This window comes from Schistocerca gregaria, chromosome 3, assembly GCF_023897955.1.
Source record: "Schistocerca gregaria isolate iqSchGreg1 chromosome 3, iqSchGreg1.2, whole genome shotgun sequence".
Taxonomy (NCBI): Eukaryota; Metazoa; Arthropoda; class Insecta; order Orthoptera; family Acrididae; genus Schistocerca; species Schistocerca gregaria.
Genome location: NC_064922.1, coordinates 788,818,872 through 788,844,361, shown reverse-complemented (window position 1 = coordinate 788,844,361; position 25,490 = coordinate 788,818,872). Strand labels below are relative to the sequence as shown.

Genomic DNA, 25,490 nt, shown 5'->3' with positions numbered 1-25,490 from the left:
AGTTATTTCACTCAGTGTTGCTTATCTCTTAGCATCTAATGACTTCGGAAATGGAATGTCCCATGCATTTAGTTCCAATTACCACTCCACATTCAAAGTCTGTCAATACCTGAAGTGCGATCATCATAATGTCAAACTTTTTCATGTGAATCGTGAATACAAATGAGAGCTCCACCAATGCACTGCCCTTTTATACCTTGTGTAGGCAATGCTGCTACCACCACCTGTCATCATTATCAGGATTTCCTTCCAGCGAGCCGGGTAGGAACAGGGTGAACAATATGCCTCCATTGGTTTCTGTCCTGGTATAGCTTTTCCGTCTCCACTACATACCATTTTACTCCTCTCCTCTTGAGAGCTTCCTTAACGCGGTCTGTCCATCTCTTTCTAGGCCGCCCAATTGGTATTCTTCTTGGTACCTCCATCTCCAAATACTGGCGTGGAATATAAGTCGGGTCCATTCACTTCACATGACCAAACCACTTCAATTTCAAAGCACTCATCCTCTCCCCTGCAATAAATGTCACCTGCAGGTCTCTCCTTACATGATCATTCCCGACTGTCTCTCCTGTTTTTTGTAGAGCTGACCTAAGGAACCTCATTTCACATGCTTGTATTCGACTCTCTTCTCTCTTATTTATAACAAGGGCATCTAGACTATCATCAGGACTGTCAGGAGATAAGTTTTATATGTGGTCTGTTTGGCTCTTTGAGAGACTTCCTTGTCCCAGATTAGATTTTGTACTTGGTGGAAGAAGCTAGATCCTTTTGTTATCCTGTTTAAGACTTCTATTCTGGAACTTCCATCGCGTGATATGATGTACCCAGATAACTGAAGCTTTTCACATATTCAATTTTCTCCCCCTCCAGTATGATCTGACAAGCTGTGGGTGTCCTGCTCATCTTCATTACCACTGTCTTGTTCCTAGTCATAGTTAACTTGAATTTTTTAAATTTTGTGTTCCAGTAATTAGTCTCCTCTGAACCTCCATTTCCGTCTCTCACCAAGTGACGATGACATCAGCAAAAACAAAAGCACTGACATCTTCATTTTCTTCTTCCTTGATTTCTTTCATGATTGTGTCCATAAGTGTAATGAAGAGTATAGGAGAGAGCGAACTGCCTTGCTGAACACCTCTCTGTCTTAAACCATTTTGATCTTTCACCTCCTACTTGTACACTGCTCTCACAACCGTCGTACAGCATCTGGACTTTTTAAATTAATGGGTGAGGAACATTATGTTTTCTCAAGCATTCCCGTATTTTATCCCTTGGTACATTGTCATATGCTTTTTCCAAATCCACGAATACTACTATCAAGTCCTTTCCTTTTCCCCCAATACTTCTCCATTAAAGGACGGAGGGAGAAAATGAAATCTATTGTTCCCTTATTACTTCTGAACCCATGCTCTTGTTTCTCTAAGTGAGGGTTCTAGAATTTTTCGCAATCTTTTTTCTATGACCTATTCCATTATCCTCGGTAATTTGTGCATTTCTTTCTACTACCTTTCTTTAACAGTGCTATCGTAATTCCTTTTTTTCATTCATCTGGCACTGTTTTCTTTCCACATCACCCCCTACACCCAGTGTAACCATTGTATTCCATGGATTCCTGCGGCTTTAATCATATTCGCTGTCAGCTCATCTACTCTAGCCGCCTTCCCACTTCTCATCTGTTTCAGGGAATCCTCAGTTTCTAACCTAGAGACTGCATCCTGCTCCTCCTCCAATTCAATGGCTTCGGTGGCACTTTCTTGTGCACTTCCCCATTCAATAAGATTTCAAAATAATTCTTCATCTCTTCTCTGATACCTTCCATGTCCCCGATATCATCCCCATACTCTGTTTCAATCGCTTTTATGTCTTCTGTATCAGCTCTTTTCTTTTCAATAACCCATATAGCAGTTTTCGGTTCTCTTTGCTATCCTGCTCTAGTTTCTGGGTGAATATTTCCAAACTCTCCTCCTTTTCTTCTTTCACAATTCTCTTTGCTTGGAATTTCTTTTGTCGGTATTCCTTCCCCAGTGTTGTCACCTTGTGTTCATCTTTTGGCACCAGCCCCTAGTACCGATTTCTTTTTCAAACTCCATGTTTTTCTTTGCCATATTTTTTTAACTGCGTCTTTTACTCTATTGTTCCAGGATGTGGTTTCTTTGTCTTTAACTTTACCCTTTGTTCTGCTGCATATCTGCACAGCACTGTTCACTATTGGTGTTTTAAATACACTCCTGGAAATGGAAAAAAGAACACATTGACACCGGTGTGTCAGACCCACCATACTTGCTCCAGACACTGCGAGAGGGCTGTACAAGCAATGATCACATGCACGGCACAGCGGACACACCAGGAACCGCGGTGTTGGCCGCCGAATGGCGCTAGCTGCGCAGCATTTGTGCACCGCCGCCGTCAGTGTCAGCCAGTTTGCCGTGGCATACGGAGCTCCATCGCAGTCTTTAACACTGGTAGCATGCCGCGACAGCGTGTACGAGAACCGTATGTGCACCTGACGGACTTTGAGCGAGGGCGTATAGTGGGCATGCGGGAGGCTGGGTGGACGTACCGCCGAATTGCTCACAACACGTGGGGCGTGAGGTCTCCACAGTACATCAATGTTGTCGCCAGTGGTCGGCGGAAGGTGCACGTGCCCGTCGACCTGGGACCGGACCGCAGTGATACACGGATGCACGTCAAGACTGTAGGATCCTACGAAGTGCCGTAGGGGACCGCACCGCCACTTCCCAGCAAATTAGGGACACTGCTGCTCCTGGGGTATCGGCGAGGACCATTCGCAACCGTCTCCATGAAGCTGGGCTACGGTCCCGCACACTGTTAGGCCGTCTTCCGCTCACGCCCCAACATCGTGCAGCCCGCCTCCAGTGGTGTCGCAACAGGCGTGAATGGAGGGACGAATGGAGACGTGTCGTCTTCAGCGATGAGAGTCGCTTCTGCCTTGGTGCCAATGATGGTCGTATGCGTGTTTGGTGCCGTGCAGGTGAGCGCCACAATCAGGACTGCATACGACCGAGGCACACAGGGTCAACACCCGGCATCATGGTGTGGGGAGCGATCTCCTACACTGGCCGTACACCTCTGGTGATCGTCGAAGGGACACTGAATAGTGCACGGTACATCCAAACCGTCATCGAACCCATCGTTCTACCATTCCTAGACCGGCAAGGGAACTTGCTGTTCCAACGGGACAATGCACGTCCGCATGTATCCCGTGCCACCCAACGTGCTCTAGAAGGTGTAAGTCAACTACCCTGACCAGCAAGATCTCCGGATCTGTCTCCCATTGAGCATGTTTGGGACTGGATGAAGCGTCGTCTCACGCGGTTTACACGTCCAGCACGAACGCTGGTCCAACTGAGGCGCCAGGTGGAAATGGCATGGCAAGCCGTTCCACAGGACTACATCCAGCATCTCTATGATCGTCTCCATGGGAGAATAGCAGCCAGCATTGCAGCGAAAGGTGGATATACACTGTACTAGTGCCGACATTGTGCATGCTCTGTTGCCTGTGTATTTGCCTGTGGTTCTGTCAGTGTGATCATGTGATGTATCTGACCCCAGGAATGTGTCAATAAAGTTTCTCCTTCCTGGGACAATGAATTCACGGTGTTCTTATTTCAATTTCCAGGAGTGTAGGTTCCACTCTTCCTCTACACTACCCTTTCAGTTTTTGGCAATTTTTGTGCTACTAGATTTTGGAAACTTTTCTTATTTTCTTCTTCTTTCAACTTCCACTCCTTAATTTTTAGCATTATCTGTACAGCATGCAGGCTTTCAAATAAATGAAAATGTGAGTAGAAGCAAAGGTAGGCCAGTACCCTAATGTCTCTGTGCTTTCTAAAAAAATTTGACCAATTTCTTCATGAATAGAATTTATCAGATATAAACAAAGACACAGATGAATAAATAAATTTATATGCGCATGCTGCTGCGGTTTTTTCGTGCAACTGTGGAGTACTTATGGCCTGACGCGATCAATTGTAATCTGTCACTTTGACTTCCAATAACTAGTGTACTATTCAAGTTACGTTGCCTGTAATTCATACCACATTAGGTCTACAATAATAGCTTTCTAAAGACACATCGATCGACAAAATCGGATGAACTATTTAGATTTTGGAAATTCGTTACTGGTGTTACTTGTATAATTTACAGTCAGATACTAAAGTTTAAACTAATAAAGATATTGAAAATCTGATACACCATTATAAGATATCATGATTCCTCTGGCTATTATTAATTTCTACATTAACTGTGAAATGTCTGCCATTATGGTTTAACAAAGTCCGCCATTTTTGGCACTCCCGGCATACAAATCTTCATCGACACAAAGCACAGACCTCGTCACAACGTCAACATGGAACTCTCAGCCACGCGGTCAGCCTGGACCACGCAATGGAGCTACCCCTCTTGCTCCGGCTAATGTTAAGCACCACGCGGTTGCTGACGAGCCCCGGCCAGCCAAGCAGCCCGTGCGGCCACACCAGCTCCGAACTTCAAAGTGCCACAACTCACCCGTTACCTCACAAGCATTTAAACTTTTCATCTTATAATTTAGATCAGCTACTAGTAACCTGTGGTCAATATCCAAGTGCTCACTTGGTATGACTTTAGTGTTCCTACTTTTCCTCCAGTTAATTTTTCCATTAATATATAGTCTATAACTGTCTTAGATTTGCCATCCCAGCCATATCTAGTAATCCTATGGCTATCTTGTTTCTTGAAGAATGTATTCTTCACTAAAAGACCATTCCTTATGCACAGATTTAGAATTTCTTCGTCTTCCATATCCAAAAGGGCCCCTCACCTCATATCCATTTCTATCCGGGCCGATCTGAGCATTCAGATCCTCAATTATTATAATGTTATCTTCTCTTACTTGGTCTTCCAGTTCTTCAAGGAATTTTGTTTTTTCTTCCTCACTGCACCCTTGCTGAAGTGCGTACAATTGTAGTACAGTAAAACTATTCTTTCCCAAGTTCACTCATGCTCTAATTATCCTTTAACTTACAAAGCTCACATCTGTAACTGGATCAAAGTCTTTGTGAACACAAACACCACTCCATTTTTTTTGCCACCTTTATTGTGACCCTGCCAGTATAATTCGTACAAATCTCTGAGCAATTTAGAGTTTTTTCCGTTCCACTTGGTCTCACTCAATCCAAGGATTGAGTGTGTATATGTGCAAATTGCTGTTCCGCAAATTCTGTCACCTCAGTGTCAATAGGATGTTATATAATCAAATATGGTTGCATTTTAGAGACTGCTATAAATCAATACATACTTTTAAAAAGATGCTTTAACTATTGACGACCCCCCATCTTGAGGGGGACTACACTGTTTGTTGGCAACAACTGTTGAGGTTTCTAGACAATCAAGACTGTGTGTGGGACTCAAAATCAATCCAGAGAGAGAAATTGCCATGTCATTGGACAGTATCTTCTTACAAAATGCTTCAAAATGTGTTAGTTGTAGCTTTTTGTAATTGGTATCTTCTCTCATGCTAGTTGCAGGTTTCTGTAATTGGTATCCTCTGCTCCTGAACAGAGATCACTCTATGGCCAATGCATTCTTGTAGTGTGCGACTAGATCAAACTGAAGCTAATTTATCTTTCTCTGTCATAATTGTCCTCAAACTACAGAAGCACATCATTATAGAACACTGTTATGCCATTTCAACAAAAATATTAATCCAAAATGTTACCCAAATAGATTTTTATTTCACTTCATTTGTTCATTTAAAAATGCTTTTCCTATGACAATTTCTAAATACACACATGATTAATCACTTCCATGTGTTGGGCACAAACTGCCAAAATAAAATGAAACAGCGAAAGTAAATTCAAGTTTAATCAGAAATGTAACTGTTTGGAAATGGGTGTGAATAACTGTTCATGAGCATTCATCATCAATCCATTTACCTTATTCTGTTTCTACACTGCCCTTCACGTAACAGGATTCCAACATTTCTAGTCCATTATTATCTTCATCTTCTTGATCACTTCTCTATTTTCAAGAAGCTTATGAATTCTAATACTTCTACATCCACACAGATTTGGCATCCAACAAACTGAATACAGAGAAAAGTGAAATATAAATCCCCACAAGAAACACATGCTGCCACTAACTAGAAAAATATCAGATGAAGGAGATTGCGGTGACAGATGTCCTACCATTGATAATGCAATGCTCTGTAGAATGCTGACAGTAACAATGCATGTGTGTATAAACAGGTTGATTCAACCAATCAATTTATTGCAGGGCATGCTGAACCATTTAGTCTAATAATGTTTGCTGTAGTTTTAACAAGGTAATTCAAGGTAGGATGCCAGCAATTTGGTCATGGACAGGATGACACTGGGTGTAGTTTGTACCGAAGTGACCCATCCTGGCATTCACTTGGAATAATTTGTAGAAACCATGAAAACAGGACCTGGTGTACTTCTGTAGTCTGAAATTCTTACTTACCAAAGTGTTCAGCCAACTCACTGTGTCACACAAAGTTATCTCCCCTTCACAATTTCAGTCTTTTTTCCTGGTAAACATATACTGTCCTAAGTAATTCACAAATACAATAACAGCAAAAACTTCCGGTAATTTTGTTCAACAAAGTGAAGAGAAAAAGAATTATAAGGGAAACAACACTAAAAATCCAAAAGAGAGAAATATTTAAGACACCAGCAGCCGAACTACACCAGCAGCCGAACTAAACTATTTACCTGCAGCTTCAGGATCTTCTGTGTCCGGTGATACATCTTCGTCGGGATCATCTTCTCCAAACAACTGGCTGAAAAGTACACAACATGTTCACTGATTATGTACTATTTCTCTATTTTCTTTAACAAAGTAAATCTTACGACAAGATCGCATAGATTTGACGTAGGGCGTACTTTACACTACATTACAGAATAAATTCCTTTCTTTATTTTTTTGATGTCTGATATGTAATACAGCAAATGTATTGTGATAGAACATAATCAACAACTGATACATTTCTTCCATTACACAAAGTATCCAACAACCCAGATGGTCTTGAAATATTACTTACTTGAAAAGATGTTTGGCCCAAACAATGCAATGGATTGGTTCTGATGGTGTGTTGCGAATTGTGCACCCAGGATATGTCTTTTGAGCAGCTTTTGGGAGACATTCATAACACTGAGTGCGGTTTTTCAGTATAAGTTCAACCTGACCATCGTACCCAGCTGTACCACTTTCAATAAGTGGTACATCTGCTGCAAGACACATACGGTTGACGTGATTGCGAGCTGCACGGTTGTCCAGGGCATTCATCACCAAACTGAATTTTTTGAAGAACTGAATTCCATACTCAGAGCTGAAAAAGAAACATCAATTGAAAATTTATCAAAATGTAACATTCAGAAATAAAAGTCAAAATTTCATCTGGTATCAATGTTCAGTGTTTATCTATACTCAACCAGCCTTCTTTAACATTTCCATTCCAATAGTCATAATCAATAAAAAGTATTTAAACTGACATGCACATGAGCTGAGGTGGTGGCTGTTAGATAACTATTTCAAAACTTAACCACATCCTTTACTAGGGCTTCAGCTACATTTCATCAAGTCCTTAAATGGGAAACATTCTTCCCACAATCCTCCTTTCTCCAAGTGGCATTCTGCTGTCCTTCCAATATATACAAAATATCCTGGGCTATTCACATGTCACACCTACTCCCAACCCCTTGCCACAAGGGATGCATCCTGTAGAAGACCCCGGAGTAAGACCAATCCTAGGAATCTACTCACTACATCCTACTTTGGCTATTTATCACAGGCATACAGTGACAACTATGACTATGACCCAACTATGTTTAATCCCAGTGGCAGAACCTCCTGAAAACAACATGGTCTACTCCAATGACCACTTCACAATCCACAGTATTTGCATCTCACTCCAGAACAGCTTCTCTATATTAGAGAGACAGGAATTGTCCTTAAAATGTGTAATTTGATCTATCAGTCCTCCTAGCCTCAGCTGCTTCTAGCCCTTATCCACAATCACATACACCCCTGCCTACATGTCTCCCCCTTCACAATATTAATCTAAATATAGTGTTTTTCATTTTCCTCTTCTTCTGTTGTACCTCTCCTTACAAAACCACTGCACTTCATAATATTGCAGACGAATTCTACAGTCTGTGACATGAAATGTTTACCAACAGCACTTTCCAGTCACAAACCATTGCTGCCTCACCTTTCCACCCATCTGCCTCTATTCCTTTCACTCAATCTCTTTGAGCTCCCTACTCCCAATCTCCTTTATTCTCTCACCCACTAAACCTGACAATCATTTACCTCAGTAGGTCTACAGCACATGGGACAATGTAGTTAGCCAGGATAATGTAGCCATGGACAGGAGTATTCCTCGTTAATTCTGAAGAAATACATTATCCAAAGGCTCAGCAATGTTTTTGGCCTTATTCACGAATCTATCCACTATTCCATACTGAACTATAGCTTGAGTGGTTATCTGCACTCATTACATTATTTGGAAAGCAAAAATATAACGTAATGTCTCTGTAATACAATTTAACAGTGTGGAAGCAGTGACAACTGCAGTGAACATTTAGAACCTCTGCAATGTTACAAATGGGGACATTACTCAGCTTTGTAGAATTCTGTAGAATGCCAGGGCAGTTGTGATTCTGGATATCTTATGGGTAAGTTATATCAGTGGAGTCAGATAAAAGAAATGGCAGCCTTTCCAGCTTCACAATGTGGAGTTCTGAAAAGCCTGGGCCAGCTAGGGTAATATACAGCAACAGTTAGTTGGTATTTGCTGCTGGGCTATACTCTTAAAATAAATTTGTCAGAGCATTAGTATAGCATGTGGTGGGAGGGGTGTGGGGGGGAAGGGGTGGTAGTAGTGGGTGGTAGTGATACTGTAATATTCTCTTATAAACAAAGATTCCAAGACTTACCAAGCGGGAAAGCGCCGGTAGATAGGCACAATGAGTAAAACACACACACAGAATTTCGAGCTTTCGCAACCAGCGGCTGCTTCGTCAGGAAAGAGGGAAGGAAAAGGAAAGATGAAAGGATGTGGGTTTTAAGGGAGAGGGTAAGGAGTCATTCCAATCCCGGGAGTGGAAAGACTTGCTTGCCTTTAAATATGTCTGCTTGTGTCTGTGTATGTATGGATGGATGTGTGTGTGAGTGTGTGAGTGTGTGGTTGTGTGTGTGTGTGTGTGTGAGTGTGTGTGTGTGTGTGTGTGTGTGTGTGTGAGTGTGTGGTTGTGTGTGTGTGTGTGTGGGTGTGTGTGTGTGTGTAGGTGGGTGTGTGTGTGTGTGTGTGTGTGTGTGTGTGTGTGTGGTGGGTGGGTGTGTGTGGGTGGGTGGGTGTGTGGGTGTGTGTGTGTGTGGGTGGGTGTGTGGGTGGGTGGGTGTGTGGGTGTGTGGGTGGGTGGGTGGGTGGGTGGGTGGGTGGGTGGGTGTGTGGGTGGGTGGGTGTGTGGGTGGGTGGGTGTGTGGGTGGGTGGGTGTGTGGGTGGGTGGGTGTGTGGGTGGGTGGGTCTGTGGGTGGGTGTGTGGGTGTGTGTGTGGGTGTGTGGGTGGGCAAACGCGCGTATATACCTATCCTTTTTTCCGGGATTGGAATGACTCCTTACCCTCTTCCTTAAAACCCACATCCTTTCATCTTTCCTTTTCCTTCCCTCTTTCCTAACAAAGCAGCCGCCGGTTACGAAAGCTCGAAATTCTGTGTGTGTGTTTTATTCACTGTGCCTATCTACCGGCGCTTTACCGCTTGGTAAGTCTTGGAATCTTTGTTTTTAATATATTTTTCCCATGTGGAAGTTTCTTTCTATTTTTTATATGCTTAATGATGCCATATTATTGCTTCAGAAGCATCCAATGTATATATATTTTTTAAATATGTCCCAATTTCCTGATAAAAACAACTAAGTAGGTGATACTGCTACAATCTACAGCAAGGTGTTGTGGAGACCTTAGGAAGATCTTGATTCACACAATTCTAAAAGACAACAATGGCAGATAAATGCGACAATTATTATGCGAACAGCTTAACAACTTACGCATCCAAGTTTCTGACAAGAATAGTATACAAGATGATTGACTCATTAGCTTGTTTGAAAGTACTACAGAGTAAAGTCTTAAGTCCATTCTTCCTTTAATAATCACAGAGTAAAGGATTCCTTGTGGCCAAAAGGACTGCCCATCAATTTGATCTTTTTTAGTATTATCTCACGCAAGGGACCAGGTAAAAAGTAGAGGGATGGAAAACCAACCATATAAAAGTAATAAGACACAGTGAGGTGGGGGAGGCACACCAGCAACAGTACCCCCCCCCCCCCCCCCCCCCCGTGATGGTAACTTGTGCAGTTGACGGACAATCTTCCAGTCACTGTGCAGAATCCTTGTACCACAGAATGGTAAAAAGAAGTGAGAAGACCATGGTGACAAACTTCAAATGAGCGTAAATAAACTACTCTTTTGGACACAATGTAAAACCAGATCCACTGCTTGGACATCGTCATGTAACAGCAGATGTGGTGAGTCCTCAAGCTTCAGATTCTGCGGCTAAGTTAAGGAACTATTACGCTGTCGATCACTGACAGAGGTGTGTCATATTCCTTTGGGCTCAGTCATGTTACAACTGAGCTAACACTAATGTGGAAGTATGTGAGATGATCACATACGGGCATATGGTAATTTCCAAGAATTATTGCCTACCGAATATGCAGGCCCCTAATGACATATACTGAATGAGCAACTATGTCCACCGTACGACTCTGATGGTGGTAAATGTTTAGCGTTTTGCCAGGGGAACACAGTTTATCCGTTTCAGCTGTGGACAGCAATGAGTTAAAAGCACTGTGTTTCAAATGCTGATAGTCTCACATAGCAAAATCTAATTTCTTGGTTACATAGTGTACAAAGTTGGTTGAAATTTTGTTGGGAGTACAAATTGCTTACAAATGATGACAGCAAAAATTGTGTAGAATATCGAGGACTCAACTCTGTGAAACTTCACATGAAAGGTGCAGGTGCCGAATTTATTTAGCAATTATTCTGAGCCCTGCATCACAAGAGAACATGTATAAGAAAGAACACATGGTTTGACAATTCCAAGTTATCCACCGAGAAGAGCATCGTTTTAGTTTCTTGTTGAATAAGAGACAGTACGTTACAAGCGACAGCTTCTGAAAAACAATTGCACACAAACAGTGTGCGTGTGTGACTACTATGGATTCTGCTGGGAAGTCTGTTATGGCATAGTCACAAACGAGTGTTCCAATCGGTGGACAAAACAAGGTTGTTGAAACAGACAAGCATGAGCTACTGGGAAATACCAGAAAGGACGACCATTAAAAAATGAAGCTGAACATATTTGGGTATGTGGTGGCACTGAAAGAGAATCCCGCAAGCGCTTTGTAGGTAGAGTTTATTCAAGGGAGAAGAAAACTTTAGTGTCTATGATAAAGCACTTTATATTGTCAGGCATGAAAGTGATAACAGATGGCTTGAAGCCATACAATACCTTAACAAAAAAAGGATTTCAACGTGAATTTGTGAATCATTCCATTGAATAGGTGTCATCAGATGATCCATATGTCCACACACAATACTAAATGCTTGTGAAATATGTGCAATTGTTGATAAAAAGAGAGGCATCCAGGAGGTAAGGACAAACTCCTAACTCTTCCAATACCGATATTTCCATAACTTGAACTTCTGAGGAAAAACTGACCCTCTTGATACTCTCCTGATATTTCTGACAAACACAGCAAGAGCATATCCGGGTTACGGGGAAAAAGGATTGCTGCTGGGGGCTTACACAACAGAAGGAATACCAGGGCACAGCAGTTTAGTATAGAGAGTGTTTAGCAACAACTGTGTTGGTTGGCTCACAGGGTGCAATATGGGCAAGTTGCCAACTGGTCGGAGTTGCAAGACTGAATAAATTGACATGTGCAATACAGGGTGCAAATAAGTTTATCTTATACAGCACAATGAGAATTGACAATTATGATTCAAAATCAGTTTGCACAATAAACACCTGTTTCAAGTTAACTGATGGTTGCTAAGGAAGATAAATTGCAGATTCATTCATTATGGAAACGAAAAACTCATAAAAATAGAAAATTAACAATTCTGGCTTGAAACAGGCAGCCCCACCACCTAGGATCCAAAGCATTAACAGTGAAAAAAACTTTCTGACAAATGTACAAGACAGTGCTGCAGTAGTATTTTTCGGTTTGGATTAGCAGTTTAGTTATTTAATATATATAAATAATATATATAAACATTTTACTCTGAGTTTTATTACCTTGTTATGTTGGCATGGTGAGCCTTAATATTGACATCTGGATTAAATCTGAGTGCACTTTCACGAGCCACCTTAGCTTTGGATTCTCCAACATGGCGTTTGTGGAACAGAAATTGTCGGTTGAGGTTGCTAACATCAATGGTATCTAAATCAACCTGTAAAACGTGAAATATAATCAACAAAAGAACTTTGGTTCAAAAATATATGGTTATACACAATTAAAATTAACAGTCTGTACGTTCCTGTTTCTTTGTTTACTTCATTTAAATGTTAAAGTATCAGTGTGTAATCACACTTCTGTATGAAGCAATTTTTGTTTCTCGGAAAATCGCATAATTTTTGTTGAGTAACAGTGAACTCCAATGGAAAGTTCAGGATGGAATAATTAAAAATGAGGAAAGAATAGATTAGCGCATAAAGGAGGCATAGTGTAGTAGGCACGTACAACGAAAAAGAATGTTAGAAATATTTCAGCTTTCAGAGAAAATCATTCTTCAGAAGCACCAAGCGTGCGCACATGCACACAGAGGAGGAGGGAAGGGAAGGGAAGGGAAGGGAAGGGAAGGGGGGGGGGGGAATGAACAGGTTGGGTGGTGAGGGATGGGGGCAGGGTAAAGGGAGAGGAGATAAAGAGAGAAAAGGACTATATAGGTGCGTTGGAAGGATGAGAGGTGTGTGAGAAAAGTAATGAGTATGACTTTTTATTAACAAAAGTTTTTTTTTTTTTTTTTTTTCAAATAACAATATTGTCCCCTTCAAAGTAGTTCCTGTGGGCAGCTATGAACCATTGGAGCTGCTCTTCCCAGTCTTGGTAGCAGCACTGAATGTTTTTTGAATGTTCTCCAGAGTCTAAAATGATGTCATTTTACAACATTTTCCAACTTAAAAAAAAGGGAAAAAAAAGGAAAACCATGACTCAGATTAGATGACTTGGCTGACAATTTGTTTTGGATGAACAAATTCTTTATGCACGATACCCCTACTGTTAAAGTAAATCAGCATTGTTTTGATCTTTGATCTGCTACACCAACATCTAAAAGATACTCTGCAAGCCACCGTATAGTGCATGGCAGAGAGTATCTCGTACCACTACTAGTCATTTCCTTTCCTGTTACACTCACAAATAGAGCAAGGAAAAACGATTGTCTATGTGTTTCCATTTGAGCCCTAATTTCTTGGATCTTATCTCTGTGGTCATTACACGTGACGTATGTTGGTGGCAGTACAACCATTCAGCAGGCAGCTTCAAATGTTGGTTCTCTATATTTCCTCAATAGTATTCCTTGAAGCATATCTGTAACACTTGCTTGTTGTTCAAACCTACTGCTAAGAAATCCAACAGTCTGTCTCTGAGTTGCTTCAGTGTCCTCCAACCTGACCTGGCACAGATCCCAAACACTTTAGCAGTATTCAAGAATAGGGCACATCAGTGTCCTACATGCAGTCTCCTTTACAGATGAACCATACTTTCCTAAAATTCTCCCAATAAGCCACCTACATGCAGTCTCCTTTACAGATGAACCATACTTTCCTAAAATTCTCCCAATAAGCCAAAGTTAGCCACTTGCCTTCCCTTCCACAGTCCTCACATGCTCATTCGAGCTTTTTTTGGTCATGGAGATGTCTCACTATGCCACTCCTCACTTTGCCATTTCGTCTAAGGATCATACACAAAAACTCAGGACACCCCACCTGTGATCACATGATTGAACCATTCATGGTTATTGGCAATCTTCTCAAGATCAACACACGTTTCTTCAATTGTCTTGCTTGACTGTGATGTTTTTAGCACCATTTTGGCACAAAGCTTTCACATGAGCAAATCTTCAGTACAAATTTGATGTGTGGTGAAAGTAATTAAGTTTAACAGGTCACTCATCATGCTTATTGTTAAACGTCAGTCTGATCTCTCAGAAGCAAGCACACATTCGATGTTTTCTGAAGTTGAAGGTCTCCCTCAGTGAGGTTCACTTCCAACATTTTTCAGACCTTGAAAAAAAAAAAAAAATGATTTGTGCCAGAGAAAAACTTGTACCCTTGATAAGGAACATTCCCTATAGACCTGTTTCAGCTTTGCAAAGGCCACACTCGTGGATCCCCAAAGTTTAACATAAAATTCAATTGCATAATGTTTGCTCTACATTCCACCAATCTACTTTCATAGCACACAATGAAAGAGCAATTTTACTGATGGCACTCTCAAAAATCATGTGGTGGCTGTATGGAGCTGAAACTTGGGACAGTGTCTGGAAGGTATGAACACACCAGTCTTGTACACCAGTCTACACAAGCAGAACACAGCATTGCAAGATTGTTTGCATTACTGTCAGTCTCAATACTTTTCTGACACACCTTGTAGAAGACGTATGTAGTACTGGTGCAGGAACAGGGGAGAGGATAGGCAGGTGGATAGGGACTAGCTAAGGTAGAGGGCAGGGGGAGGGTTTAGAGGAACAAAGAATATGTTGTGGGGAGAGTTCCCACCATCACAGTTCAGAAAATAGGTGTTGAAGGAAAGAATCCAAATGGCACAGGGTTGTTGAAGTAAACCTAAGTTTGTAGCTCACATAGCTGCTTACTCAGATGGCCCTACCTTTGATGGGGTAGTGGATTCCAATGACAGGACTGGAGTAGGTGGAAGTGGGAGGATGTATGGGACATGTCTACATTTACATCTACGTCTACACTCTTACAAACCATTGTGTGATGCACGGCTGAGGTACATCCAATTGTACCAGTTATTAGGGTTTTTTCCTGACCCATTCATGTATGGAGCACAGGAAGAATGTTTGACTGAAAGCCTCTGTGCTTACAGTAATTATTCTAATCTTATCATCACTATCCTTATGTGAGCAATAAACAGGGGATTGTAGTACATTCTTAGAGTAATAAATTTAAGTCAGTTCTTGAAACTTTGTTTACTAGACTTTCTCGGTGTAGTTTACATCGGTTTTCAAGAGTCTTCCAGTTCAGTTTCTTCAGTATCTCTGTGACACTGTCCCACGGATTAAACAAACCTGTGACAATTCGTGCTATCCTTTTCTGTATACATTCAACACCCCCTGTTATTTCTATCTGGGGCAGGTCCCAGACACTTGAGCAATATTCTAGAACTGGTCAAACAAGTCATTTGTAAGCAATCTCCTTTGTAGACTGAGTGCACTTCCCCAGTACTCAACCAATAAACCAAAGTCCACCACCTGCTTTACCCATAACTGAGCATATGTAATCATTCCATTTCATATCCCTGCTAAGTGGTACATCAGGCATTTAAGGGAGTTGGCCGATTCCAACATTGACTCACTAATATTATAGTTATATGATACTATGCTTTTTCCATTTTGTGTAGGGCAAAATTTTACTTTTCTGTACATTCAGAGCAAGTTGCCAATTTATGCATCTGGGTCTACTGCAGGGATATGAGCCATGAGGGATGGGGTTGGGTGCAGGTGTGGAATAGTGACAGAACAAGGTTGAGATGGAAATGTACTTCTGCAAAAGCCTAATTAAGACTCTTGGCATACTTGGAGAGCAACCATACATCACTAAATGTGTGATGACCACAGGTAGCTGGTTGTATGGAAGGGACTTCTTTGTGTGGAATGGGTGGCAGTTATCAAAGTGGAAACATTGTTGGTAGAGATGGGTCGTTCATGAACTAATGGGACCAAAGGAATAGCTCACCAAAATGAACGGAAGGACTGAGGAATGAATTCTAAATCTTTCATAGTTCTTTCAACTTATAGTTCCTGGGAATGGGAAACGGTCAATCTCATGCCCGCAATGGCACGTTGGCCGGTCTCGTTCCAGTCTCGGTCCCATTCACGTCTGCCTCGGTATCGGTCTCCCTTGGCCAGACTCGTCCTCCTTCGTGTGGCCACTTGTCTCAGTTCCACTGCCGACTGCTCCTAGTTAGTTCAGTATAGAGTTGTTTGTTTCATTCCCTGTGCACCCCCACTACAGATCAGTTTCAAACCTTTTTTGAACTCTGGACTTTGGTTCTTTTCATATTGTATTCTGTGTCCACAACCGGTAATTAAAATGTATTTTATAATTATGTAAATTACAATAAAATTACGTGGTATATAATACATACATATTTTCAGACAACAAAAGGGCATATCAGCTTACTTCACAATTTCTATAAACAGCAGAAAACATACTAATAAAAAGCCAAGTATTTTTGTTATTACACATGCAAAGGAAGTCAGCACGGCACACAGGAGTGGCAATTTTCCGTCTTTTTTTTTAATCGTAGGTGAAACAGCATGTTCATTGTTATGGAAGACAGACCGACTTACAACTGAATGAAGCCCGCACTCCATAATCTAGTGCCTGGTGTCATAATTTGTAAAGAGAATACAATAACTTCTACAATGTTATTTCAGTGGTACAGGGTGGCGCACGAAAAATCGGCCCCGAGTACTAGACTGCTCACTGTTGCCCACCAATCATCATCTATTGTTTCGAAGGTGTTGTCTGCATTAGCTTATTCGTCATTTCTTTACTGCCTAATTATTACATGTTTATCTATTTTGCCTGTAGCGGTCAACAAATCGTGTGCCTAATTGGCAAGCAGTCTGTACTCGGGACCGGTTTTTCGTGCGCCATCTTATATTTTGCAGAATCACGGAAATTACTTCCACAAGTGTGTGAGAATTCTGTAATGAATAAAAACTCTGTACTGCAGAGGAGCGGCAAGTGTCCCCTCTTGGTGCCTCCCATCTTCACTCACCTTCGCTGCTAATTTTCAGTTTTTCATAAGAACCCCAACAAATGAATGGTGAACGAGTAAAAATGAACAGTCCCCAGAAAAGAGCGATCACCAGTGAACTAGTTACCAAGGATGAATGAGAGCCCATCTCTAACTGCTGGTGACAGGTAGTCTGATGTTGGCAGAGGTAACGAAGAAGCCATCCTCGAGGTGGATTTAGCCATTGAGGAAGGTGGCTGAGCAGGGCCAAGTGAAGCAAATGTGAGAGAAGGTGTTGAGATTCTGGAGGAATGTGGATAGGGTGTCCTCACACTCTCGGTCCAGGTCATGATGATATATGAATCTGAACAAGGTGACTGGGCTGTGATTCTGGTTGGTTAGGATGGATTCCTCTAGCTGGTCCATAACTAGGCTAGGATAGGATAGTGCTTTGCAGGAGCCGATTGTTACACCATTGATATAATTATAGGCAATGCCTTAAAAGGAGAAGTAATTCGAGCATACACATTAATGACCTCACATAACCCAATTACACCTCTTCTCTCTCTCTCTCTCTCTCTCTCTCTCTCTCTCTCTCTCTCTCTATCTCTCTCTCTCTCTCTCTCTCCACACACACCCACTTGCATCCAACCCTATTATAGTGTTTTCTATCCTCAAGAGTTATTTGGAGAGAAAGGTCCGATTTCTTAAACAGACCATCAAATTAAATTTTAAAAAATGTTTTATTTAATTTCTTACATGTTTCCCTATTTTTCCACAATGTTTCAATATTTGTTTAAACGAATGTCCTAGTGTTCTACGAGGTTTTCTTTCAATAAATTAAACACCTAATTTCTTAGAAGATAACCAGTCTTCAATGGCTTCTTTCACCTTGTCATCTGCTGCGAAGTGCTTGCTGTTGAGAAACTCAGTTTGGTCAGGGAAATGCAGTAACTGGCTGGGTTTGTTGTTGGCCCTTGCTGCATAAACTTGAATAACAAGACTCCATGTCTAGCCTAAAACACAACTGCCGTAACCTTGCATGTTGAGATTGTCTGCTTGGCCTCAACTCTCACTGATAATGTTATGAGATGCCATTCCATTTACTGATATTTAGATTCTGGGGTCATGTGAGGAACCCAAGTCTTGCCCATGTGACAATGTTCTCTAAAAGTTGATCACCTTCATTATGACATCAGCATAAAAAATCAAAAGCACAAGCCATTCTTTTCATTTTGTGTTTTGTAGTAAGCAGTTTTGTAACCCAACACGGACACACTTTGCGAAATTGTAACATTTCAAAGACAATTTTCCGCCAAGTTGTTCTACCGACATTTGGAAATTCAGATGTCAAAGTTGAAATTGAGACTCGCTGATCTTCACGAATCTTTTTGTCCACAGCTTTGAGATCACTGATTGTCAGGCTGATTTCAGTTCATCATGGGCATTTTCCCATCTGCCCTTTAAAGCCCTCATCCACTTGAGCACTTTGCTGGCACACGTTGCACTGGGGCCACATACACGTTACTTATCAGTTGAATTTCCGCTGCTGCAATGTTCCTTGTTGTCCAAAACTGAAACAGTGACCTGTATTTCACATTTGTGGGCTCATCAATTGTTTTAAATATTCTGAATTGACACAGTAAAGAGCACATTGTGGCAATATCAATGCAAACGGTGTCATATGCTGAGCAACACATGCTGGGAGTTGGTGCAAATGCATGTTGCACACATTAGATTAACTACGGCAATTCGGACCATACTTTCTGAATAACACTTATTTATTTTTGCTGTAACACAGTTCTGTTTTCAAGTTGATTATACTGCATTTTCAGTTCTCACTATAGCCCCGCTACTTGTTTCATCTTTTCCCATTATATTTCATTCCTTTTTTTGTGGTTTTTCTCATGTATTTTTACACATTTTTGTCTTCCATTATGAATCCTTGCTCCTTCCATCTGCACCAATATCGGAAAAGTTTCCTGCTCCCTAGACAGAACCCAGTCTCAGATATTTTTCCATGAGCTGTTGCCTGGCTCATGACTCCTCCCAAATGTCCTCATTTTAAATTTACCTATCTCTGGATGCAACACTTCCTTCCACAATGGCTTTGCCTGTTCAAGTCAGACTGCAACCCTCACCAACCTAGATCAGCCGAAACTGCCTTGCATCATCCCTCACTATCCTTAAAATTCCCCCATTCTGCAATTCCAAATTCCTGTGTCCCATCTCCCAGATTGAAACCCTTGCCCTTAACAGCATGTTGCTGCACCTGAAAAAATTTGGTGCATAAAATGTGAGTTTTTTTAAAAGTTTTATTCATACACGTGACCATGCCACAGAAACCAGCCCAGTCAATGTGCTATCAAGTACGCCACTGGATGGTATTCTTGACATTATGTCAAAACCTTCCGATTAGATGGGCTTACTATACCAGGTAAAACACAGGAAGACCAAGAGTGAAGTAAACTTGTGCACTTGCATGCTACCAATGAACTGATACGTTGCAAATTTATCCGGGCCTAGCAACTTGTGTTCAGAGCAAGGCGAGCTAGGAAAAGCCGATAGGGTAAGTATGATGAAGCAAACTTACTTGTACCCCTTCAGCAGCACTACATCAGTAGTGTAGTTACCAAGGTATAAACACCTGAGCTTAGGAGCTCCAAGCATTCTGTCATGCCACCACTCTGCCTGCGCTTTCACCACAGAATGACAGGCTTTTGAGTTTCAGAGAAACCAGGAACAACCCTAGGGGATGTAAATCAATTGATAACCTGACCACTGATTAACTCATCGCATTCTACATCTACATGACTACTCTGCAATTCACATTTAAGTGCTTGGCAGAGGGTTCATCGAACCACAATCAAACTATCTCTCTACTATTCCACTCCCGAACAGCGAGCGGGAAAAACGAACACCTAAACCTTTCTGTTCGAGCTCTGATTTCTCTTATTTTATTTTTATGATCATTCCTACCTATGTAGGTTGGGCTCAACAAAATATTTTCGCATTCTGAAGAGAAAGTTGGTGACTGAAATTTCGTAATAAGGTCTCGCCACGACGAAAAACGTCTATGCTGTAATGACTTCCATCCGAACTCGTGTATCATATCTGCCACACTCTCCCCCCTATAACGTGATAATACAAAATGAGCTGCCCTTTTTTTACACCCTTTCGATGTCCTCCGTCAATCCCACGTGGTAAGGATCCCACACTGCGCAGCAATATTCTAACAGAGGACGAATGAGTGTAGTGTAAGCTGTCTCTTTAGTGGACTTGTTGCATCTTCTAAGTGTCCTGCCAATGAAACGCAACCTTTGGCTCGCCTTCCCGACAATATTATCGATGTGGTCCTTCCAACTGAAGTTGTTCGTAATTTTAACACCCAGGTACTTAGTTGAATTGACAGCCTTGAGAATTGTACTATTTATCGAGTAATCGAATTCCAACGGATTTATTTTGGAACTCATGTGGATCATCTCACACTTTTCGTTATTTAGCGTCAACTGCCACCTGACACACCATACAGCAATCTTTTCTAAATCGCTTTGCAACTGATACTGGTCTTCAGATGACCTTACTAGACGGTAAATTACAGCATCATCTGCGAACAATCTGAGAGAACTGCTCAGATTGTCACCCAGGTCATTTATATAGATCAGGAACAGCAGAGGTCCCAGGACGCTTCCCTGGGGAACACCTGATATCACTTCAGTTTTACTCGATGATTTGCCATCTATTACTACGAACTGCGACCTTCCTGACAGGAAATCACGAATCCAGTCGCACAACTGAGACGATACCCCATAGCTCCCCAGCTTGATTAGAAGTCGCTTGTGACGAACGGTGTCAAAAGCTTTCCGGAAATCTAGAAATACGGAATCAACTTGAGATCCCCTGTCGTTAGCGGATATTACTTCGTGCGAATAAAGAGCTAGCTGTGTTGTACAAGAACGATGTTTTCTGAAGCCATGCTGATTACGTGTCAATAGATCGTTCCCTTCGAGGTGATTCATAATGTTTGAATACAGTATATGCTCCAAAACCCTACTGCAAACCGACGTCAATGATATAGGTCTGTAGTTAAATGGATTACTCCTACTACCCTTCTTGAACACTGGTGCGACCTGCGCAATTTTCCAATCTGTAGGTACAGATCTATCAGTGAGCGAGCGGTTGTATATGATTGCTAAGTAGGGGGCTATAGTATCAGCGTAATCTGAAAGGAACCTAATCGGTATACAATCTGGACCCGAAGATTTGCCCGTATCAAGCGATTTGAATTGCTTCGCAACCCCTAAGGTATCTACTTCTAAGAAACTCATGCTAGCAGATGTTCATGTTTCAAATTCTGGAATATTCCATTCGTCTTCCCTGGTGAAGGAATTTCGGAAAACTGCGTTCAATTAACTCCGCTTTAGTGGCACAGTCGTCGATAACAGTACCATCGGCACTGCGCAGCGAAGGTATTGACTGCGTCATGCCGCTTGTGTACTTTACATACGACCAGAATTTCTTCGGATTTTCTACCAAATTTCGAGACAATGTTTCGTTGTGGAACCTATTAAAGGCATCTCGCATCGAAGTACGTGCCAAATTTCGCGCGTCGGTAAATTTTAGCCCATCTTCGGGATTTCGCATTCTTCTGAACTTCGCATGCTTTTTCCGTTGCCTCTGCAACAGCATTCGGACCTTTTTTGTGTACCACAGGGGATCCGTTCCATCTCTTACCACTTTATGAGGTATGAATATCTCAATTGCTGATGCTACTATATCTTTGAATTTGAGCCACATCTCGTCTACATTCGCATAGTCAGTTCAGAAAGGAATGGAAATTGTCTTTTAGGAAGGCTTCTAGTGACACTTTATCCGCTTTTTTAAATAAAATTATTTTGCGTTTGTTTCTGATGGATTTGGAAGAAATGGTATTGAGCCTAGCTACAACGACCTTGTGATCACTAATCACTGTATCAGTCATGATGCTCTCTATCAGCTCTGGATTGTTAGTGGCTAAGAGGTCAAGTGTGTTTTCGCAACCATTTATAATTCACGTGGGTTCGTGGACTAACTCCTCGAAATAATTTTCGGAGAAAGCATTTAGGACAATCTCTGAAGACGTTTTCTGCCTACCACCGGTTTTGAAGAAGTATTTTTGCCAACATACTGAGGGTAGGTTGGAGTCCCCACCAACTATAACCGTATGAGTGGGGTATTTATTTGTTACGAGACTCAAACTTTCTCTGAACTGTTCCGCAACTGTATCATCGGAATCTGGGGGTCGGTAGAAGGAGCCAATTATTAACTTAATTCGGCTGTTAAGTATAACCTCCACCCATACCAATTCGCACGGAGTATCTACTTCGACTTCACTACAAGATAAACCACTACTGACAGACACAAACACTCCACCACCAATTCTGCCTAATCTATCTTTCCTGAACACCGTCTGAGACTTCGTAAAAATTTCTGCAGAACTTATTTCAGGCTTTAGCCAGCTTTCTGTACCTATAACGATATCAGCTTCTGTGCTTTCTATTAGCACTTGAAGCTCAGGGACTTTTCCAGCGCAACTACAACAATTTACAACTATAATTCCGACTGTTCCTTGATCCAAGCACGTCCTGTAATTGCCAAGCACCCTTTGACACTGCAGCCCATCCCGAACTTTCCCGAGGCCTTCTAACCTAAAAAACCGCCCAGTCCACGCCACACAGCCTCCGCCACAGTGTAGTGAACTCCTGACCTATTCAGCGGAACCCGAAACCCCACCACCCTATGGCGCAAATCAAGGAATCTGCAGCCAATACGGTCGCAAAACCGTCAGCCTCCGATTCAGACCCTCCACCCGGCTCTGCACCAAAGGTCCACAGTCGGTTCTGTCAACGATGCTGCAGATGGTGAGCTCTGCCTTCATCTCGTAAGCAAGACCGGCAGCCTTCACCAAATCAAATAGCCGCTGGAATCCAGAGAGAATTTTCTCAGATCCAAAGCGACACACGTCATTAGTGCCGACATGTGCCACCACCTGCAGCTGGCTGCACCCTGTGCTCTTCGTGGCATCCGGAAGGACCCTTTCCACATCAGGAATGACTCCTCCCGGAATGCACACGGGATTTCTTCCCCTCCTTAGCCGCCGTATCCCTAAGGGGCCCCATTACGCGCCTAACATTGGAGCTCCCAACTACCAGTAAGCCCACCCTCTGCGATTGCCCGGACCTTGAAGGCTGAGAATGATCCTCTGAAACAGGGTAGGCAGCTGCATCTGGCTCAGCCAGAGACAGTGCCTGAAACCGGTTTGTCAGACGCACCGGGGAGGCTTTCTAATCAGCCTCCGGGGACGTCTTTCGCTGTCTGCCACGCCTTGGAACGACCTCCCAATCAACCACAGGCAAGGGCTCAGCCCCACTGCGGGCAGCAACCGGGGCAACCACAGCGGCAGACCGATCTGGGGACAGACGGGATGAGGTTGACATCCCCGTGATACCCAAGTCCGGCTCCCCGCAGTGGTGCCCATTGGCAACAGCCTCAAGCTGCGCGACCGAAGTCAGTGCCGATTGCAGCTGTGAGCGAAGGGATGCCAAGTCAGCCCTCATCCGAACACAGCATTCCGGTGTGCCATACCTCTGGCGCTGTGGTTGTGGGATTTAGGTAATGTCTCACTGACGTGGGGAGCTGGGTTCCAGCCAGCCTCCATCCTCTGAGCAGCTCTGGCCGACGGACTGCACGCTGTCTATGATCTGGCTGTGGGATGCATGCCCTTGTGGTTTCCTAGCCACCTAGACATCTGTGGCCACCTTCATGGACATCACCACCCAGCATCAGGACATCTAGCACTGGCTAACAAACCCCAGTGCAAGTCATAGTGATGAGCACATGTGTGGGTGCTCAACTGACACGACTGGAGGGCGTGGGTGGCCCATGCTCGTCTTTATGGCTGGCAGCCCACAGGTTCTGTGACAGTAGCCATCGCAACCCAGAACAACAGGCATCACCGAGCATGATTGGCATGTCAGTACATTCCATGATCGGCTGTGCTGGGACAAACATCTGTCAGTACTATCACTGTTTCACTGTGCGCCCTGGGTTGAATCTTCTTGCTCCATCACCATTTCTCTGACCCATCCTGATGTATAGCAGCCCAGAATACGCCAGTTCATTACAGCTGGTGTCAGCAAATGATCATTACACTTCACAACAATGGTTTAGTTAGGAAGTGTTTGTCCATGTGTAAATTGTATGGTTTGGTGAGAGACATGATTGTTGCGCAACTCCCGCTTGGTTTCAAGGAGTATGACTGGGTACTTTAGTAAGCTAAGTATCACCAAAGGTACCTGGAATAGCTCCAATTCAGCAGTATAATCCCAGCCTAATGTGGTGTGGTGAAACTCACTTTTTTATGTTTAATGCAGTATCTATACTCAGTTATCAGACTTAATTTGTGGAGGACTAGGCAGAGTATGTTTAAGGCTACATTTGTGAAGTCACATGAACCTGTAGACTTATTATTTAAGGGTGATAATAGATACAATAACCTATTACCAGTGAGGTGTCACTTTTGCAACCTTGCAGGGCACAAAAGGCCAGGCATTAAAGTTGTAGCAGACATGTTTTACTTGGAGATGTGTAGGTCATTTGGTTCACGATTGTTTGGAATGTGGATAAGTAGTGATATATAGGAAAATTAAATAAGTTCTTTTTGTATTAGTGAGTTATTTGTGTTTCAGGTATTAATTACAGTACACAAAATGGTAGACACATGTGATGCTACTATACAACAGTCTGTTGCTGCTCTAACAGTAAGTGCAGGTGTTAATGGAAATTTTTGCCAAATGCAGGAGCATGAGGACCACTTTTGCAGATTTGAGGCTTTGGAAGCCAGTGAGGCTTAGTCAAAGCCTGAGCTGGGGAAAGTAAGGCAGAGTTGGGGGTAGTTTCTTCTTCTTTTGATCCAGCAGTAGTCACATTTCTCAATCCATTTTCAGCAAAAATAATGGAAGCTGTGTCACTTTTCACTAATGATGTTACTGTTACAATGAGTGGTTGGTCAGACAAAGTAACTCTTTGTGTGGCTAACTAGTGTTTAACAGGGGAAGCCAAGACATATGTGATATTGATGAGACACTCCATAAGCCACTGTCATTTCTGCAGTTGGTCACTGGGCTATGCCAGCATTACCAAAAACAAAATAGCATACAGTCTTTTTCACAAGAAGCTCAGTACTTTCGCTTTGAAGTATTTTCTAACAGGATCAGCAAAGTCAATGTTCAAAAATATGTGCCAACCCACAATGTGGAGGCCAATAAGGTATTACTGCAGGAGGCAGAACATGGGGCTTTATACTCCATATGCCAAGAGAAGAGCTCTGACAGCTGGCAGCGCAGTTGCCAGTATTCGACAAGGACGGGCTGCGAGCCAGCAGCGGTCGCCCAGCACTACGGCAACACTGGGGTGTTGCCACAATAACATAAA

At 42.5% G+C, this 25,490-nt stretch overlaps 1 protein-coding gene across 1 annotated transcript in view; it reads right to left on the bottom strand.

Annotated features, from left to right (window-relative positions):
* Positions 1–25,490, bottom strand: part of LOC126354243 (SUMO-activating enzyme subunit 2) — a 134,299-nt gene that overhangs the window by 72,351 nt on the left and 36,458 nt on the right. Inside the window, exons 2-4 of the mRNA XM_050003745.1 lie at positions 12,326–12,480; positions 7,061–7,348; positions 6,732–6,799 (exon numbers count right to left, since the gene is read on the bottom strand). Of these exons, the coding sequence (XP_049859702.1) occupies positions 6,732–6,799; positions 7,061–7,348; positions 12,326–12,480 (511 nt within the window). The remainder of the gene's footprint in view (positions 1–6,731; positions 6,800–7,060; positions 7,349–12,325; positions 12,481–25,490) is intronic.